At 44.6% G+C, this 21,003-nt stretch overlaps 1 protein-coding gene across 1 annotated transcript; it reads right to left on the bottom strand.

Annotated features, from left to right (window-relative positions):
- Window positions 1–19,348: 19,348 nt before the first annotated feature.
- Window positions 19,349–20,501, bottom strand: LOC145791630 (L10-interacting MYB domain-containing protein-like). Its single transcript, XM_082872011.1, has 2 exons — window positions 20,109–20,501; window positions 19,349–20,011 (listed from the first exon to the last, which is right to left on the bottom strand). Exons 1-2 carry the CDS (start codon window positions 20,499–20,501, stop codon window positions 19,349–19,351), a joined length of 1,056 nt encoding a protein of 351 aa, XP_082728137.1.
- Between the last annotated feature and the right edge of the window lie 502 nt (window positions 20,502–21,003).

Raw genomic sequence — 21,003 nt, 5'->3', positions numbered from 1 at the left:
CGTCACTTCAGCCCCGACGTAGCCATAAATGGGGACACGTGGCGGCCTGCCATTGGGCATCGGGCAGCCAACCCGCCGTTTTTGTCAGAATTTGAATTTGGGCGGACTCCCCCTTGCTTATACATACGAGACCTCCCCCAAACTCCAATTCCTACTGCCACTTCGTTATTCAACCTCAGAGCCCCAGCACTCTCGTCCTCAAATCTTCTGCCATTCTGCCATCCTTCGTGTTTTGGAAGAACACCTTCAGCCCTTCACAGGTAAGATACTCAATCCCTCTTACGTTGCTATTTTCTTTTATTTTACACACATTAGGGCACAAAAACGTAGCTTTTAGGGCATTGACCATTGAAAACGTCACAAACCTTCCACTGTTCTTGGCGTTCTTTGTCTTCCTGAAGAACGCTGAAGAACTGGGGTGAACCGGGCTCTGGGCCTTCTTTTGATCCAAAAAACCAACCAAACCGGGCAAACAACATGTTTGTAATAACCATGGCACAAACCGAGATAACCCAATTACTTGATCGCTTAACCGGGCTAAAATCAGGTCTGCTTGGGCGACCGAGCTCCTTAATTAGTCAACCGAGGTGGTTTGGCACCCTTACCGACCGAGCTGAAGTCTAGCTCCTAATGCGAAACCGCGCTCACTTACACTTGCCATCCTTTTCCTGTAGAGTCCAAGGGGACCATTGCCATTCCTGAACCTCTCAGGACCGAGCTGCAGCCAATTACCACCGTGCCCAACCCCTCAACCGGGCTATAGTAAGTCGGCCACAAATGGGGAAATTCCGCTTCCTAGTGGACACTCCGGCCGCGCTAGCCGCTTTCAGAGAGGAGTACGGCGTCCCGGCCGACGTCCATCTCGAGCTGGCCGAAGAAGAAACCACGCCTTGGGGTAGGGAGGAATGCCCCTTCACCGTGCTGTCCATAGTCGAAGGGGGCCTTCGTTTCCCTCTTAACCCGCTGATTACCGAGTTCTTACGCCGAACCGGGCTAGCGCCAACCCAAGTGTCCACCAACACGTACAGGATAATAAATGGCGTGCATGAGCTAAATAACCGGTTAGGCATAAGCCTAGGTTTAGCCGAGATCCTACGCCAATACACACTTGGTCACACCGGCGACGGTCTCGCCTATTACCTGAAGATTCGACCGGGCCGAGAGAAAATCGTAACCGGCACACCAGACAAGGATCTTCATGACGATGATTTCTTCTGGGTGTCTGGTAACTATGAAACAGCCGAGACACCGGGCTGGATGATTAGCAAAAATTTTGGGAGCACATGTAAGCTGCGCAAATAATCTCGGTTTACACACTTATGTTTTCCGCAGTTTAATCATTCTCTTGTTTCTTTTGCAGCCATCCAAGCCTTGCAAGCCAACTACAATTTCCCCAACGTAGAGGCGATCAGGACCGCGCTTCGCTACCGGGATCGTGACTGTAACCAACTACTCGGCTACAGTCCTACATATAGATATTCCGCTCCCCGCCGGAGTAAAGTAACCGACTTCCTCAGAGCTCCTTCGCCACCACCAGATCCAACCCTTCCCGACGTCCCGTTAATCCGGTTAACAGACGAGCAAGAAATGGCCAAGAGAAGTCGAATCAAGAACCTGCTCACCGCCACATCTGCCGAGGTGCCGAGCGTGGTAACCCGGTCGCCAACCGCCGGTCAATCCAGTGGCGCCGTGGTCGCCCTGGCCACTCAATCCGCCGGGCAATCCAGCCGAGAACCTTCTGCGCGGCGGGCCGGAAAAAGAGCTCGGGCAGATCCGTCCGCCGAGCTAGTCACCGAGCTCGCCACCGAGCACCCCACGGATGCCCCCGCCCCAGTGCCAGCCTGGTGCCCACATCTGAAGCACCGGGGTCAGGACATCCCGGCAACGGCTTCGATCAAGGCTGACAAAGAGCATCTGCTCGCCTTTGATCTGTCCAAAGCATTCCTACTACCGAGCGACGTGGTTGGCAGCGACCACGTCCCTGACACTCGGTTAGTCAAGTCATCAGTAAAGTCCATGGCCAGGGTAAGCCAATGCAGCTTTGAAAATTTTCCGAAGTGTTTGCCCGGTTACGTTTCTCATCAACTTTGTTTTTTGCAGGCCATTCAAAAACAGTATCTGGTTTTGGAGCGCGTCCACCGGCTTAGGCAAAAGGCAAACGACACAGCCAGCCAGGTTGAGAGCCTTCAAGCCGAGCTGGGCCGGGCTAAGGCTTCCCTCCAGATAGCCAACGCTGACAATAACAGACTGCTCGGCCAGCTGGAGGCGGCCGAGAAAAAACAACGTGAGCTCCAGACTGAGGTGGACGCTTTTAAGAAGACGAAGAGGAAAGCTTGTCGGGCTGCCAACAATGCCGGTTTTAACGAAGCCGAGAAGAACTACAAGAAGCAAGTCTTTGCAACACAAGACATCTTTTTCAAGGCTGGCTGGAAGTCCGCCTGCGAGCACCTCGGCCAGGGCTCCGACACCGATGTATTTACTAATCCACCTCCCGCCAAGCTACCGGTCTACCTCGTGCCTTACGCAAATGATGTATTCAGTGCGCTTCAAGCGGAGGCCGAGGAGGGGCTTGAAGAAGGAAGTGATGAGACAGATTCGGAGGCTGAAGACGCCGAAGTGGAAGTGCAGCCCGGTCAAGTTGAGCCCGGTGCCCAAGAAGCGAGCCCAACCATCAACCTTGAGGCTGCCGAGGATGAATTCACCAATCTATCCCCCTTGGTTTAGTTTTCTTTTCTTTGTATTTTTGCTTTCAATACTTTTGATGTAACCGGGCTCTGTCCCCACCTTTTGTAATGAATTTCTTTATCAATGAAAGATTTTGAATTTTTGCAAGTGTATGCACGGTTGTAATCAGTTCTGTCTTCAGCAAAACATCTCGGTATAACTCATCGAACCGGAATACATAACACGGTCTAAGTACTTCAGCAGAACGAGACAAATTCATGAACCGAAATAGCCATTTCGGCTGTAACTAAGTTGAACAAATCAACACTTCCAACCGGAGTACATCATCTCGGTTGGGAATCCAAAGTTGGACAAGACACCAACTCTTCCAACCGGAGTACATCATCTCGGTTGGGCATCCTAAGTTGGACAAAACACCAACTCTTCCAACCGGAGTACATCATCTCGGTTGGGCATCCTAAGTTGGACAAAACACCAACTCTTCCAACCGGAGTACATCATCTCGGTTGGGAATCCTAAGTTGGACAAAACACCAACTCTTCCAACCGGAGTACATCATCTCGGTTGGGAATCCTAAGTTGGACAAAACACCAACTCTTCCAACCGGAGTACATCATCTCGGTTGGGGATCCTAAGTTGGACAAAACACCAACTCTTCCAACCGGAGTACATCATCTCGGTTGGGGATCCTAAGTTGGACAAAACACCAACTCTTCCAACCGGAGTACATCATCTCGGTTGGGGATCCTAAGTTGGACAAAACACCAACTCTTCCAACCGGAGTACATCATCTCGGTTTTAAACATTAAAAGAACAATCCAAGTGCTAGTGCTAGGCGGAATTACTTCTATAAATTGACAAAAAGAATTACATTCTGCTTTGCAAGCCAAAAAATTTCTTTACAAAAAGAGGAAAGTAAAAGCTTAAAAATAATACAGTTTCAAGTTGGCCGCATTCCATGGCCGGGGTATGGCTCTTCCCTCTAGATCCTCCAAGTGGTAAGCCCCCTTGCCAGCCAGACCAGTGATCTTGTAGGGTCCTTCCCAATTTGCCCATAGTTTGCCTTCTCCTGGCACCAGGGTGTTGCCCATAATCTTCCTCAAAACCCAATCCCCAACTTTGAACGGTCTGGGGTGCACTGTCTTATTATACTTCTTGGAGAGCTCTTGTTGGTAGGCGGCCACATGGATGAGGGCTTTCTCCCGGCGCTCTTCCGCTAGGTCCAACTCCAAGGCAATAGCCTCGGCATTTAGCTCGGGCGCAAAACTCTCAGTTCTGAGGGTAGGCATTTCAACTTCCAAGGGTATGACCGCCTCCATGCCGTAAGCCAAAGCAAATGGAGTTTCCCCGGTCGAACGTCGCGGGGTTGTTCGGTATGCCCAAAGGACGCTAGGTAATTCTTCAGCCCACTTGCCCTTAGCCTTTTCCAACCGTTTCTTCAACCCATCCAGTATAGTCTTGTTTGATGCTTCGGCTTGACCATTGGACTGCGGGTAGGCCGGGGTGGAGTTGTAGAATTCTATCTTCAGATCTTTACAAAATCCTCTGAATAGGCGACCGTCAAACTGGGTGCCGTTGTCGGAGATCAAAATCTTGGGGACGCCAAACCGCGTGACCACGTTCTGCCAGACAAATCGCTTCACGTCTTTCTCTTTGATGGTTGCCAAGGGCTCAGCTTCAATCCACTTTGTGAAGTAATCAGTGGCCGCGATGAAGAATTTCCGGTTGCCCGGTGCTGTTGGCAGTGGTCCCACTATATCTAGCCCCCACATGGCGAAAGGCCAAGGACTGGTGAGGGGAAGAAGTTCCCTGGCAGGCTGGTGGATCTGATGGGCGAATTTCTGGCATTTTTCGCACTTGCGGACATATTTTTGCGCGTCGGCCTGCATGCACGGCCACCAGTATCCCTGCGAAATAGCTCGATAGGCTAAGGACCTGCCCCCGATGTGGCTGCCACAAATGCCTTCATGAATTTCAAACAAGAAGGCCTCCACACTATTCGGGTGCACGCATTTGAGATAAGGACCGGTGAAGGACTTCTTATACAACGCGCCAGATGGAGAGAGCCAAAACCGCTCTGACTTCACCCGGATTTTGTGCGCTTCTTTCTTGTCTGTTGGAAGAGTCCGGTCTCTGAGGAACAAGATCAAGGGGTCCATCCATGAAGGGCCTAGCTCGGCGCAGAGTACATCCGTCTGCCCGGCGTTTTCAATGCTCGGCCGCGGAAGAAAGTCAATCAACAATGGGTTTGGAGACGTACTATTGACCATGGAAGCGAGGCCGGCGAGTTCATCAGCCCGGCTGTTTTCTTCTCGGCCAATCCGTTGGACTCTGATTGCCTCAAACTGCTTGATATGGTCCCTGACCAGAGCTTGGTACTTCGCCATCCTATCGTCCTTCGCTTCATAAATCCCTAAAACTTGGTTAACCACAAGCTGGGAATCACTGTATACCAGGAGCTCGGTAGCCTTCATTTGAATCGCGCTCTTGAGCCCGGCGAGAAGCGCCTCGTACTCAGCCTCGTTGTTAGACGCCGGGAAGCCAAGTGTGATAGAATGCTCAATGGTTAGGCCGTCCGGGGATATAAGAACAATACCTAGGCTGGCACCATGGTGGTTGGACGCTCCATCAACAAAAAGCTTCCACATGTCCCCCACAAAAAGCTTCCAGCAGTCAGATGGGTCCTGAGAGTTGCGAAGGGCAATGGGATCACAACTGCTCGGCTGTGCGGTGTCAAGTTTGGTGTTGACCGGTTCAAATTCAGTGCCCCTTGGTGATTCGACACCGGACTCAGCAAGTTTGTCTGAAATGCTCAAGTCCGTAGGCGAATCACCAGGTTGCGGTGTGAAGCCGGCCGCAGGTTCTGAGCTGTCTGGAACCATTCCTTCCCCCCTTGGTGATGCGGTGCCGGACAGAGCGGATAGGTTGGTGATACACAACTCCGTCATCGCATCGCCGGGTGGTATTACCGTGCAAATTGAGGGAACTTCGATGGTGCGCGCTAACTCCGCGGCGCGACCTTCTTCAGCTGGTTGTTCCTCGGTTGGCATTGGGTGCGTCTCATCATCTGCCTCGGCAATGTCGACCGGGTATACCGGATGAGTGCCAGGTGAGAACTCGGCAACAAAATTGGCCAAGGTTTGGGCTTTGATTGCGGTGCGCGGCTGGAACTTCACTTCGAACTGTCCCAACTCGACCGCCCATTTTAAAATTCGGCCTGAAAAGTCTGCGCGCTCAAACAAGGCCTTGAGGGGAAACTCGGTCAGTACGACGATGGTATGGGCGTGAAAATAATGTGCCAATTTCCTCGAAGCCATCATCAGTGCCAACGCAAGCTTTTCCAGCGGCAAGTACCTCGTCTCAGCCGGCAGCAAGGTCTTACTTACGTAAAAAATTGGGAGGTGCTTGATCCCTTCAACCCGGACTAACACTGCACTTACTGCGTGCTGGGAGACGGCAAGGTAAAGGTAGAGTTCCTCACCGGGCTCTGGTGTAACCAACAGCGGCGGAGAAGACAAATAATCCTTGAGCTCGGCCAAAGCTCGGTCACACTCGTCATCCCATGAGAACTTTGACTTCAATGCTTGAAAGAAAGGGCGGCAGCGATCTGATGACCGGCTTATAAATCGATTAAGCGCGGCGGCCATCCCGGCCAGATGCTGCACGTCCTTAGCCGAGCTGGGCTGCTTCAACTCTTGCACGGCTCTAATCTGAGTAGGGTCTGCTTCGATGCCTCGGTTCGTGACTAAGAAACCCAAAAATTTCCCGGATCCCACACCAAAGGCACACTTAGAGGCGTTCAAGCGCAGCTTGTGCTTCTTTAGAATGGCGAACATCTCGGTTAGGTCGGACAAATGGTTTGCCTCATCTCGGCTCTTTACCACCATATCATCGATGTAAGCCTCCATTGTCCGACCGAGCAAAGGAGCAAACATTTTGGTCACCATCCTCTGAAAGGTTGCCCCGGCGTTTTTCAAACCAAAAGGCATAACTCGATAGCAAAAGAGTCCCCTTGGAGTCGTGAAAGAGGTGATTTCTTGGTCAGGCCCATGCATGGCAATCTGGTGATAGCCGCGGTACGCATCCAAGAAACTGAGCCGATTGTGTCCAGCCGTCAAATCCACTAGCTGGTCAATGCGCGGCAAAGGGAAGCTGTCTTTTGGACAAGCTCGGTTGACTGTCTTGTAGTCAACACAAACTCGCCACTTTCCATTCTTCTTAGGCACCACTACCGTGTTGGAAACCCACCGAGGGTAGTGCACTTCCTGTATTGCTCGTGCTTCAAGCAAGTTTTTTACCTCCTCTGCTACTACCTCGGCGTGATGCAGCGCCGACCTCCTTGTTCGCTGGATGACTGGCTTTGCGCCAGGAAAGACATTGAGGTGATGGCAGATAAAGCTTGGGTCAAGGCCAGGCATGTCGTAGGGTGACCATGCAAAGACTTCGATATTCGCCATCAAAAACTCAATCATCTCGGTTCTCTCCATGGCCGAGAGACTTGAACCGAGCAAGAAGAATCTGTCCGGCTGCTCGGCATCAATCCGCACCTCAACCAATTCTTCAACAGCCTTGTCTTCGGCTTTGGTGCCAACATCATCCAGGACACTCTGGTCCTCCGGTCCCTCGATCATTTGAACGAATCCTTTGGCAGCCCGGCTCCCGTTGACCGCCACGAAGCATTGCTTGGACATGACCTGATCACCCCAAATCTCCTCGATTGCCCCCATAGCCGAGGGGAATCTCATCACCTGGTGGTAGGTCGATGCTACGGCTTGCATGGCGTGAAGCCATCCTCTTCCAAGGATAAGGTTGTACGTTGAAGGCACTTGTAGCACCCAAAACTCCACTTGCTTGACCACGGATCCCGCTTTGACCGGCAGGATAATCTTTCCCAATGGCCACTCCGGCTGCGAGTTAAATCCAACCAGTGGCGAAGTGGCCGGAGCCAGGTCTGTCTCACGGAGTTTGAGCTGTTTGAACGCATCATAATACATGATCTCGACCGAGCTTCCCTGATCGATCAAGATCCATCTAACATCAAATTCTTTGACGCGTAGTGTTACTACAAGAGCATCGTTGTGCGGCGTCTGGATACGCTCTAAATCCCTTGAGGTGAAACTGATCACGTCTTTCTCTTCTATCTTCCCCCTTTTGATGGCTGGCTGTACTGACAAAACTTCCCTCATATGCTCTGCCTTCTTAATCATGCCCCGGAGTTCGCAAACACACTCCGGTTCCACGATTTCGTGGATGATATTAATAACTCCTTGTGGTGGTGCATCTCGGTCGTCCTGTCCCCTGGGATCGACCGGAGCCCGATTCGGTTTCACTCCGCCATCAATGTAAAGGTCCAGATGCCCGGCCGCAACCAGTTCTTCCAAGTGTTGTCGCAGAGGCAAACAATCCTCAGTCCGGTGGCCCCTCTCCCGGTGAAACGTACAACGATACCGCGGATTGTAGCCCTTTTGTCCATCGCCTAACTTAGCAGGAAACCGGACATACTCCTCGTCTCGGATTTCACTAAGTATGCGATAGATTGGAATCTTGAAGACCGTGGTTATTCCAGTCCTTGCCTTCATTCTTCTGTTTGCGTCCTCAACGTCATCTCGAGGGTAATCATCCCGGTCATTCCGACGTCCTCTGCCCCGGTTTTTTCGATTTGAACCTCGGTCTGATTCCTCTGCTTGGTCATTTGAGCGGTTGGACTCTTGCCCAACTGCGTGCACCTTGCCTGCTGTCTTCTTGTCTGTTCCGACCGGAGTGGCCTTCACGGTGGAAGCCGACGCATCATCCTCTACTCGGATGTGCTCATTGATGCGCTGCATGAGCTGGCCCATGGAGGTCGGTTGGTGCATGGTAAGCGAGTCCCGCAGTCTATGTCCGACCGGGAGACCGCGCTTATATTGCGTGATAGCAAGGTTGACCGGGCAGTCTAAGATCTCGTTGAAGGTTTCCCAATACCTTGAATTGTACGCCTTCAGTGTGTCGCACGGTTCCATCTTGACACTTAGCAAGTGATCGACTTCCTTTGGTGTTTTTGTGTTGGTTTTGAAGCGCGTAACAAACGCCTCGGCCAACTGATGCCACCTTTGTATGCTCCCTTCCGGCAACCTCTCGAACCACTTTAGGCCCAGCTCGCCTAAACTTGACGGGAAGATTAGGCACATAAGTCCGTCATTGCGCCGATGTCCGGCCATAACCTGTCGGAAGTGGCTCACATGCATGTACGGATCGGTTTTTCCGTCGTAAAGTGTGAACTTAGGCTGATGGAAGCCTGCCGGAAGCGGCGTTGTTTCTATTTCCAGGGAAAAAGGAGTGGCACTCAGCCTTTCCAAGTCTGTATCTTCGAATATTGGCATTGCTTGGCGGGGTGGAGGCATTCCGACCTTCTCGCTGCCGTGAACCCCGTAGGAGAGCCGCTGGAAAGCAGGTATTCTCTGAGCTTCGCGCCGGCGAGCCCGCTCCCTTAACACTGCCCGTAGGTCCTCTGACTGAGCAGAATAAGAGTACCTCGACGTCGTCACCGGACGTGAGGGTTTGTAAGTGCTGTCTTGCGCGCTAGACTTTTCTGCATGCATGTCGGAATCACCAACCTGGTAACTCCTGGTGATGGAAATGGACTGAGTACGTCGCTGACTCTGATCGCCTGACCGGCGGGATGGGGTGCGCTCACTGTGGTCTCCCACTCCAGCTACACCTTTCCCTTTGACATGCCGCTTAAGATCCTCCATCTCCGCCGCCATCAGCCTGATGACAGCGTCTTGGTCCCTTAACTTGCTTTCCAGTCACCTGGCGTGTGAGTCTCTCCGCCAGTGACCGTCTGGACTCCGTGAATGCCCATGACTCCTTCCGCGCTTATCCCGCGCGTCTCCTGACTGTCCTCCAGTGGGCGTCCCCAAGTCAGCCATTGGATGGGACGGCAGGTGGTCCCTCTCTCCTTCGGGTATACTCCGGGGTGGCTCCGTCGATGGCGGACAACGGGAACTCGTCGTTGTTCGCCATGGACGGCGATCAGATGAACCTGGAAGACAAGGTTTTGTCTGTCAAGATTCCCACAGACGGCGCCAATTGTACGGGGAGCAAATATTCCGGCGTGCCCGTATTCCTTTCTTCCAAGCTCCGTCGATACCCGATCACCTGCGAGCAAATATCGGTGAGCTACCCGGCGGTGTGTGGCCGGAAACACCCTCCGACGGTCAAATTAGCACACACCTTAGGATGGATAGAGAGAAGGGAGAGAGTGTTTGAGTGTAAGAAATCCTTACAGATGTCTTCGTGTGTCGCGTATGGGGGGCGCAGACCTGCTTATATACCTTCTGAGCCCCATATCCACTCCCTGTCATCTCCTGACACGTGGCTCTGCTATCCCATCTGTTAGCATAAACCATGCCATTCATCACCTGCTCTCAACTGCCTGTCAGCACAGCTGGAGCTCGGCAGCCGAGCTGCCCTACCTCGGTCGTACCATGCTTCATACCTTAAGCGCCTAACCGGATAAACAAACGGAGGATCGGGCTAAGCGGCATCCCGGCCGAGCCTAGCCCGGATACTTACTTTGATCGGCCTTCCTGCCGACCATACAGTCTCCTCGGCTGACCACGCCTTTCCGGGCACCGGCCACTCAACTTCCTCGGTTGTCCATGCCTTCCTGGCCGCCGGTCACTCGGTCAATCCCGCTTTGGCCATCTTCGGACCGGGCACCCTGGTCCGACCGAGCACTGCCTTACCGAGCAGTTTCTGTCCGGTCCGGGGTGACACTCAGCCCGTACTCTGCCCGGCCCAAATTCTGGCAGCCCACTTTGGGCAAAAAGTCGATCGTCTCGCACCTATGCACCGTTGGGCCCTCAACTTGCTCGGCCGTTACCTCGGCCCAACCCCAGATCACAATTCACCCTCTCAATTGCCATGCCACAGCTCCCCTACAAAAGTCACCAAATACCCCGAAGTAGATTTCCTAGAATCAATATCGCCGGCCATGTCAGAATCCGTGAACCCATCAAGCATCGGCTTACCATCCCCAAAACACAAACATACCTTCGAAGTCCCTCGAAGATACCTTAGAATCCATTTTACCGCTACCCAATATTCTTTACCCGGATTAGAGAGAAATCGACTCACCACACCAACGGTGTGAGCAATATCCGGCCTTGTACAAACCATAGCGTACATCAAAGAACCAACTGTTGAAAAATAAGGAACTTTCAACATCTCTTCTTTGTCTTTCTCACTCGTAGGACATTGATTCGAACTAAGCTTGAAGTGACCCGCAAGTGGACAACCAACCGACTTTCCTTTATCCATGTTGAATCTCTCAAGAACTTTTTCAATGTAGCTTTCTTGAGACAATCAAATCAACCACTCTTTGTGATCACGAACAATTTTCATACCAAGAATTTGCTTTGCCGGCCCCAAATCTTTCATAGCAAAAGACTTGCTCAACTCCAATTTCAACCTGTTTATCATGGTAGAATCTTGACCCACAATTAACATGTCATCAACATAAAGCAAAAGAATAATAAATTTGCCATCCGAAAAATTTTTCGCAAACACACAATGGTCCGAAGTGGTTTTAGAAAACCATTATTCATCATGAAAGAGTCAAATTTTTTGTACCATTGCCGCGGGGCTTGCTTGAGACTATACAAACTTTTCTTCAATTTGCAAACAAATTTCTCTTTTCCTTTTTCCACAAAACCTTCCCGTTGCGTTATGTAAATTTTTTCTTCAAGATCACCATGAAGAAATGCGGTCTTCATATCAAGTTGCTCAACTTCAAGGTTCATACTTGCAGCCATGCTAAGTACAAGCCGAATAGAAGACATCTTTACAACCGGTGAGAAAATCTCATCAAAGTCAATACCTTTCTTTTGCCCAAAGCCTTTCACAACAAGACGTGCTTTGTACCTCAGATTCTTGCTATCATTCTTCAATTTGAAAACCCACTTATTTTTCAAAATTTTCCTCTCTTTAGGCAACTTCACTAAATCATAAGTCTGGTTTTCAAGTAAAGAATTCATCTCCTCGTCTATGGCCTTTTTCCAATCACCTTTCTTTGTATGTTCAATTGCTTCTTGGTAGCTCTCAGGCTCCCCTTGATCGGAAATCAACACAAATTCATTGGGAGGATACTTTTTTGAAGGTTGTCGGTCCCTTGTAGATTTCCTCAACTCAAGTTGTGGTGGTGGTTCTTGAGTTGGATGCTCTTCCTCAATTTTTGGCTCAACTTCATTAGGATTAGCATTATTCTCTACATCTTCAATAGGTGGCTGCATATCTCCCATATTTTTATCATCCACCGAAGATGAAAGAGATGGATCCATGTCAATGAGATCACTAGTTTTTAGCTCTGGTTGATCACATTTGCCAAAGTTTTTAATTGTTTGGTCTTCAAGAAACACAACATCATGGCTTCGAATGATTTTCTTGTCGACCGGATCTCACAATCTATACCCGAATTCATCACGCCCATAGCCAAGGAAAATATATTGTCTTGACTTGCTATCAAGCTTGGACCTCTCATCTTTTGGAATGTGAACAAAAACTCGGCAACCAAACACTCTCAAGTGCTCATAAGATACATCTTTACCGGTCCAAACTCTTTCTGGAACATCACCATTCAAAGGATAGGAAGGAGACAAATTGATTACGTCAACCGCTGTCTTCATTGTTTCACCCCAAAAGGATCTTGGCAATTTAGCTTGTGAAAGCAAACACCTTGTTCTTTCCACAATGATGTGGTTCATCCTCTCGGCAATTCCATTTTGTTGAGGAGTCTTCTTAATTGTCTTTTGATGCCGAATACCTTGGCTGCGACAATACTCATCAAATGGCCCAATGTATTCGCCACCATTGTCTGATCGGATGCACTTCAATTTCTGCCCTGTTTCTCTCTCAACCATGGCCTGAAAATGCTTAAATACTTTTAGAACTTGATCTTTAGTTTTTAGTAAAAAAGTCCAAACTTTTCTTGAATAATCATCAATGAAAGTAACGAAATAAAGTGCATCACTATATGTTCTAATTTTTAAAGGACCACAAACATCCGAATAAATTAACTCCAAAATATTTTCTTTTTTAGAAACAACATTTTTCTGAAAAGAAACTTTATGTTTTTTACCCGCCAAACAATGAACACAAGTTTTAAGATGTGTACCTTTGAAACGGGGTAGAAACTCTTTCTTAAACAAAACTTGTAACCCCTTTTCACTCATATGGCCAAGCAGCTTGTGCCACAATTCAGTAGAAGTATCATCTTGACGTGATGTGACAACACCTTTACAAATTTTTCCATGCATCGAATAAAGTGTATGAGTCTTTTTGCACTTAGCCACCACCAAAGAACCCTTTGTGAGCTTCCATATTCCATCACCAAATTTGTTCTTGAAGCCTTCATCATCTAGCTTCCCAGTAAAGATCAAATTGAGACGAATGTCAGGAACGTGCCTCACATCTTTAAGCAACAACCTGCAGCCCAAATTTGTTTACAAGCAAACATCACCCATGCCAATAATCTTGGACAAACCTTCATTACCCATTCGAACAAAATCATAATCTCCTTCGGTGTAGGTAGTGAAAAAATCAACTCGAGAAGTCACATGAAAAGAAGCACCGGAATCAATCACCCAATTGCTCTCTTAGCCCACAAAATTGATACAATCATCTTCACAAACGACCATGAGATCATCGGTAGAAACTGTCGTGGTGTCTTCTTGCTTCTTTTTAGTTTTCCAAGTTACCCAATTGCTTCCATCGAAGCTAGACATACGACCCACATTCCCCTCCATTGATTTACACAAATAATTAAACCCAAATAAACCGTAAGCTCTGATACCAGCTGTTAGGGAAAATATATAATTCCCTACAAGCAAATCAATCAATGGGAATAAAAATTAATGCGAAAAAATTAAATCAAAGGCAACACAAGAATTTTTACGTGATTCTCTCAATGTGAGGTACGTTCATGGGATCAAAATCTGATTCCACTATCAACCAAATAATTTTCCAAACGATTACAAACGAGACACGAATAGTCTCACAAAAACCACCCTTAGGTGAATTCCAAATAATCACAAATATATAAGAGGAAAGATCTCACCAAATAGATGAACTAAAATCTTCAAAATCAGAATTGAGAAAGACCCAAAATAACAAACCAAACTATGCTTCAAAGCAGCCACAAACCGAATCAAAAATACTGCACCGAAATACTTTTGATCCAAACTGCACTCACACAGTAGGAACAAAACCCACCAAATTTATGTCCCAAGTATTATCTCACCAACAATTGATCAAAAACAGGTGCTGCTGCTCCACTTTTTCACTCACCCAAAAAGTTTGATTCCATTGAATTGAATTGTATGTAGCAGCCGTTCACTATGTTACGGAAAAACAAAGCCATATATATTGAATCTTGGATTTTGAAATCAAACTTTAATTATATCTAAATTGAATTGGATCTCCACAAATATAACATATAAAAATATATTATATTTAAATCAAGTCAAATTAAAATTTTTTAACAAATCAATTGGGTCTCAAATTCCAATAAAAAGGTATACCCAATAATTTTAAATTAAGAAAAATGATTTATATACTTTATACCCACCATGAGAGCTCAATTTTCAGTACATGTGAAAGAGAGGTGATTGTAAAGAGATAGATGATGTCTCTTTCCCTCAAGGTTTGGGAATATTTGTTCTTTTATGTTGATTAGCATCTTTGCTCTGTGTCTACTTCCAAAGAATACGGTGGCACTTTCCCTAAAGTATAGCCCATTCTTTCTCCAACTTCTAACATCCTTATGCTGCATATTGCTGATCACTTCCATAATTATTAGAAAAGGATCCCTTAATTTGAGATTGAATCTTCCAACAACCGTTATGAGTGTCTCTACTCACCATGAGTCTCACGGCTTAGAACTTTACGAGTGATGATCACATGAATTTTTACAATGTGGTCTCAAGGTTATTGGAATTTGATCCCACATGTTTCATATTTAAATAATAGCTGCATTTTAATTTTTTTTTCCTAATTGTGTTAAAGACACTTTTAGATCATCACTGACAGTTATGATCTTTTGACTAGTTACAATTTGCAATGTTTGCTTTTTTCTTTTTTTTTTTTTTAGACAAATTACATATACCTCCATCGAGATTTAGCTAAATTACAGATACCTTTGAACTTTCGAAAATTACATCCCGCCCCCTGAAGTTTGTATTTTCATAATAATTTGTCCCCTGAAGTTTATATTTCATAACAAATTACTCCCTAATTTGTTATACAAATATAACATTAAGAGGAAAATTTGTAATTTCTCAAACCTCAGAAAGATATCTGTAATTTAGCCAAACCTCGAGGGGTATATGTAATTTGCCTTTTTTTTTTCATTCTTTTGATTATGTTATTTCAGTGATATCAAGGTGAGATCTAGCCAAAAAAAACAGTCACCCTATCAAATTTCAACATCTTTACAAATGGTGTTGATCGGTGTCAAGTTGTCCCCAATGTTTAGTTTTGAATTGAAAGGAGTTGGGCCACAATAGGCTTAGAGTGTCTCTGCCCAGTGAAGAGAAGCCACTTGAACTTTTGATTTTCAATTTTTTTTTTTTTTGTTTGGTAAATAATTTTGATTTTTTGCAAATCAAAAAGAAAAAACACAAAAGGGTAAATGATCATTTGAATGTTTTTTTATTTAAAAAAATTGAACATATCAGTTAAATCAACAAGTAAGCCATGTTGGAGAAGTTATTTTGTGATTTTGGAGTATTGCTCCACGCCACTTATCTTAGCATATTTAGGGCTGTTTTGGGAAGTTGGTAAAAAGTTGGCTTTTGACTTTTTACCAAGTTTTTTGGCTTTTTTTGATGTGGTTTGGAAAGTTGGTAAAAAACTGAATTTTTAGATTTTTTGTTTAATATTTTTTAAAACTGTCAAATCAATGCAAAATGACGAAAATACCCTTACCTTTTTCCGGAAATTACGATTCTGCCCTTCACTATGTGAACAGTGTTTGCAACGTTGCTGGGTGCACACATTTGCAAGTTTTCCCCCTTTTTATATATTATTCTACCATTTAATACTTTTTATTATTACAAATGTATTATTCTTTTTTTTATGATTTTTTTTATTATTGCAAGTTTATTATTTGTTATATATTCTACAATTCCCAAATTTTACCAAATACTTTTAATTATTACAAATTTATTATTCTGTAAGATCTCATTTGTTATTATTATTATTACAAGTTTATTACTAAATGTATTTTTTTTATACATATATTCTACAATTTTCAAATTTTATCAAATCATTTTAAGTATTACAAATTTGTTATTCTCTATTTTTTTTAATTTTTTATTATTGTTATCACAAGTTTATTACTAATAAATGTATAATTTTTTTATTATTCTACAATTTCCACATTTTACCAACTACTTTTAATTATTACAAATTTATTTTTCGCTATTTCTTTAAATTTTTATTATTTTTATTACAAGTTTGTTACTAAATGTGTTTTTGTTATAATTCTACAATTTCCAAATTTTACCAAATAATTTTCATTATTACAGATTTATTATTCTCTATTTTTCTAATTTTTTTATTATTATTATCACAAGTTTATTACTAATAAATGTATAAGTTTTTTATATATTCTACAATTACCAAATTTTACAAACTACTTTTAATTATTACAAATTTATTATTCTCTATTTCTTTAAATTTTTATTATTATTATTACAAGTTTATTATGTATTTTTGTTATATATGCTACAATTTCCAAATTTAACCAAATAATTGTAATTATTACAAATTTATTATTCTCTATTTTTCAATTTTTTTTTATTATTATCACAAGTTTATTACTAATAAATGTATTATTTTTTATATACTCTATGGGTTCCAAATTTGACCAGATACTTTTAATTATTACAAATTTATTATTCTTTGTTTTTTGAATTTTTTTTAATTATTATTACAAGTTTATTACTGACTGTATTATTTTTGTAATACAAATAATTACCGAATTATCCAAACAAATTTTGCAAAAGACCAAAATACAAGGAGCAACTTTCTTAACAATTATTATGACAGTTTTGTTAATTATTGTTACACATTCATTTCGTTTGCCATCACCTCGTAATGTGGGAACGGGATTTACAACCCAAGTTCACGCCGATGTCGCACTAATTCATTCCGTATTGATTTCCTTACTTCGTTCATATGTACGTCATCGTCGCCCTCTGGGTCACCATCATCATCATCACCAAGACCGTCAATGTTTGGTATGTCGTTGAATGTAAAAGTCTCTGCATTCGCAACCTTGTTGAATGCTTCATCGTCGCTCGAGTTGCGGCGTATAAAATTATGTATCGCCATTGAAGCCCCAACCAATGGCACCTGCACTTTCCCGAAATCATATCGCGGCATGTTATGTATGAATCCCCATCGCGCTTTCCATACGCCGAACGTACGTTCAATTGCACTCCGTAAGGAGGAGTGCACCGTGTTGAAAAGTTCGTTTGCATTTTTTGGTCGTCCGGTTGCGCGAAACACTTCTTGATGGTACCGGCATCCCTTATACGGCGCCAAAAATCCTTTTTGGTTCTTGTATCCCGCATCAACAAGGTAATATTTTCCTGCTTGCATGTCGATAATTTCACATTAGTACGGTGGTCAATTACAAATACCAAATGCACACAACTAATACGAACAAAAAAAAAATTGTGTCGTTCATCCTACCCTCCTCTGGCATGGGGAATTGTTTGGCTGGGTCCTGTGTGACTTCGTTAAAAACTCTACTGTCATGCATACTTCCCTCCCATCCGCAAGATATAAAAATAAAACACAAATCGAAATCACACGCTGCGAGTATGTTTTGCGTGTGCCGTCCTTTACGGCCAAAATATGGCGGTGCCTCCTGAGAAGGGAGATGTGCCTCCACATGTGTGCCGTCAAGCGCGCCAATACAGTCCTGAAATTTCATACGTTATCTTAAATATGGAAAAATGCTACTACCCAAAATAAGTTTGCCTTACTTTCCGAAATCGGGTACTACTCATGATTAAATGTGCGAAAAATAAATACTCTCACTTTGAATGGGAAATATTTTCGTCGGGACTCCAAGTACGGATGTCTACTGTGTTGTGACCTTGTCGGTCGGCAGTGTACTCTCGTGAACAACTTCATCGCTTTAAGAACTCGCATTACATGACGCCAGACTGTTTACCCCGAGTGTTGAAAACGGTCTTCTATGTCCCAACTCGTGAAGCCCCGTAACACGAATATGAACATGCCGACACTCTCAACTACGTCTATACCATGAGGACGCTGTGGTACTGGAAGGCCAAAATCTTCAACTAATGTCTTGCACAACATCAAGAACACCTCCTGTGACATTCGAAAATTTCGCTGAAATGCTTCATTCCTTCCTCCAAGCATCTCCTGCATCCACATGCTACCAGTCAATGCGGAAGTGTGAAACGGAGTCCTGTCAACGTACGCGTACTCGTTGGCAACACGAGCAACTTCCATCCAAATCATTGATGTGGTCGACTCCATTTCTCCGATCGTCTCTCGTATCCAAGCATTTATTTGGCCATTGCGTACGACTCCCGAGCTAGTACCCTCTTCTGCATCCATAGACGTTGCAAATTATATGAAATCAGAACTACTACTTGTAACTTTTAATTGGCGAAATTAGTTGCACAACTCCATCATATATAACACTCCTGCGGAAGCCACTTCAATGACCAAATCAACGTAGGCTACTGTGGGCATGTGAAATGTAAGGAAGAGTAGTAGAAAGAAACAAAACCATGTGAATGCTTTGCAGGTTTGTACAATTTGTATTTGCATGCTTGCATATAACCATGTAACTTCCATGTGCTTTTCAGAGACGTATGACACATCCACTTTTTCATATACTGATGTGAAGTGTTTTGGGAAAAATTTATGTACATAATTTTTTAACTATGAATAAATAAGATAATGAAACTAGTAAAATGTTTTTGCATTAAATAAATACGAAGCACCCAATAAATAAATAATTTTGCACATCATTGAAATGTAAGTACTTTTCTGCCTATATTAAATAATTTGAATATATAAGTTTAGACAAAAAATAAAATTAATAAATAATAAATAAGGCAAGTAATGAAATGTAACTACTTCTCGTCGTATTTTTTTGTTTTTGCATTAAATAAATACGAAGCACCCAATAAATAAATAAATTTGCAAATTCTTGAAATATAAGTACTTCTCTGACTATATTAAATAACTTCAATATATAAGTTTACACAACAAATAAAAATAATAAAAAATTAATATGTTAATTAAAGAAATGTAACTATTTGTAGGTAATTTAGCACATCGGTTCCAAAATAATGCCACCTTGCGATGTGTATACTCGCGTATTGGTTGCAAAGTCCTGCTGAATCATAGATACACGTCCATACCAAAATAAAAGCACCACAAACCAAAATAAGCCTGCAAAGTCCTGCAGAAGCATACATACACGTCTACACAAAAATAAAAGAAATGCAAACTGTCTCCAGACTTCACCATCGAAAGAAAAAAAAAAAAAAAAAAAGAGCACAATACAAACCCACATAATATACTACAGTCTCATGATAAGCAAATAGTAACATGACAATCTAACCACAACGGCCTAGTCCAAGTCAACAGCACCACCACTCCCAAACAGCCGTGTCCCCCCGTTATGATCCCTGCCAACATTGGCCGGGGTACAGGCACGCTTCTCTGTCAACCAGTTGACAATGTAATTCTGGGGGAGAGCCATGATGATGTCCCGATTATCGGGTGAATCCATTATACCGCATGCGAATGAGAACAACTTACCGCCTGGCTCTAATCCAGGCGTGCTCATAAGCCGTGCGAGACAGTCCCCCACTGTGTTGTCACCTTTACCCGTGACAACGTACTGCGTGATTTTCATCTCCCTACTTTGTTTGCTCAAAACTTCTGCCAGATTGTCCATGCTGCTAGCAACAGTACCAGGCGTTGACCGCTTGCGCCGTTTTGGATTGGCTGATCCGTCCACGGCTGACTGGGGGGGAGCATCCTCAAATAGGCTACTGTCAACCACATTCTCCCCGACAGTGTCATGGCCCCGCTGTGGTGGTGTGTCAGCACTGAGAGGTCCCATCCCGCTATCCACGTCCATGGCATTGGTCGCAACAGCAGCATCATCTTGCATTTCTGATGGAGTCCATGCATGTTTCCCAGTCGCTGCTGCGCCAGAGTACACCCGCTCCATGAGATCCACGTGCTCCAGCGGCTTAGTCCTGAATTTAGCACATCGGCTGTTCATCTGTGAAGGAGAAAACACATATTTTTACTACAGCTTGAAATGTAATAACAAAACAGTTTATGAAACTCAACAAAATAAAAGTTTTGTTAAAACATACCGCTTGCATTTTCGCCCACCAATGGTCAGGTGCAGTGATCAAGCCTGTCTCATGGTCGTACCCAAGCCCTGTGAAGCCGTGGCTGGCATTCTCCAACTTCTTCCAGGCGACCCAATCTTTCTTCAAGTTGTCAAACTTGTTTTTCATTTGTTTGGGTGAATGTAGTAGGCCGGTTTTCTCGAGAAATTTGTTTGCTACGTTCCTATACCCTGCCATGGACAATCCGCACGGTTGTCGATTACCCCCTTCCATTTCAGCAATGATGAGTTGAAGAAACAGCTTCGTATTGTCGCTGTCGAATTGGCATTTGTGGACTGGCTTGGGTTGGGTTGCCTTTGCAGCGTTACCTCGATACTTTGAAGGCGTACGGGGAGATGTTCGGTTTGTTGCCATGAGTAGTCCTGTCCTGCTTGTAACATTTACAATTTAATTATTACAAAGAAATGAAGTACAGTACATGTAGTTTGCCTGGCGAGAAGTGAAATAAAAGTGTAAACACGATTAACACACATAAGCACAAAACAGTACAACACTTTTCGAAAGACAATGTTCATTTCTACTACACGTTGGGGAAATCTTATGTAATAGGACCAAAACATCTAACAGACAGCAACGTATGCATGTGATACAGAAAGTAACTAGGGCGTTCATATCCATGTCAATACATCACATGCGAAACAACAACACCAAAACAATGACACACAAAAAACCGACGACAGTCCTAAGCATACGTAGGCTCTGATCTATGCGCGCAACGTCCGCTCGTAACCCCTGATCGACATCATTATGTGCCTGGTCAGCATGCAAACTGGTGCTGCGAAACTCGTCACACCAACCAACCCACGACACATATCTCTGCTAGACAAAATTGCAGTAGATAGTTAGCATGCATACT

This window comes from Camellia sinensis, chromosome 5, assembly GCF_055761805.1.
Source record: "Camellia sinensis isolate YWXY chromosome 5, ASM5576180v1, whole genome shotgun sequence".
In the NCBI taxonomy this organism is placed as follows: domain Eukaryota; kingdom Viridiplantae; phylum Streptophyta; class Magnoliopsida; order Ericales; family Theaceae; genus Camellia; species Camellia sinensis.
This window is presented reverse-complemented; position numbering and strand designations above follow the sequence as displayed.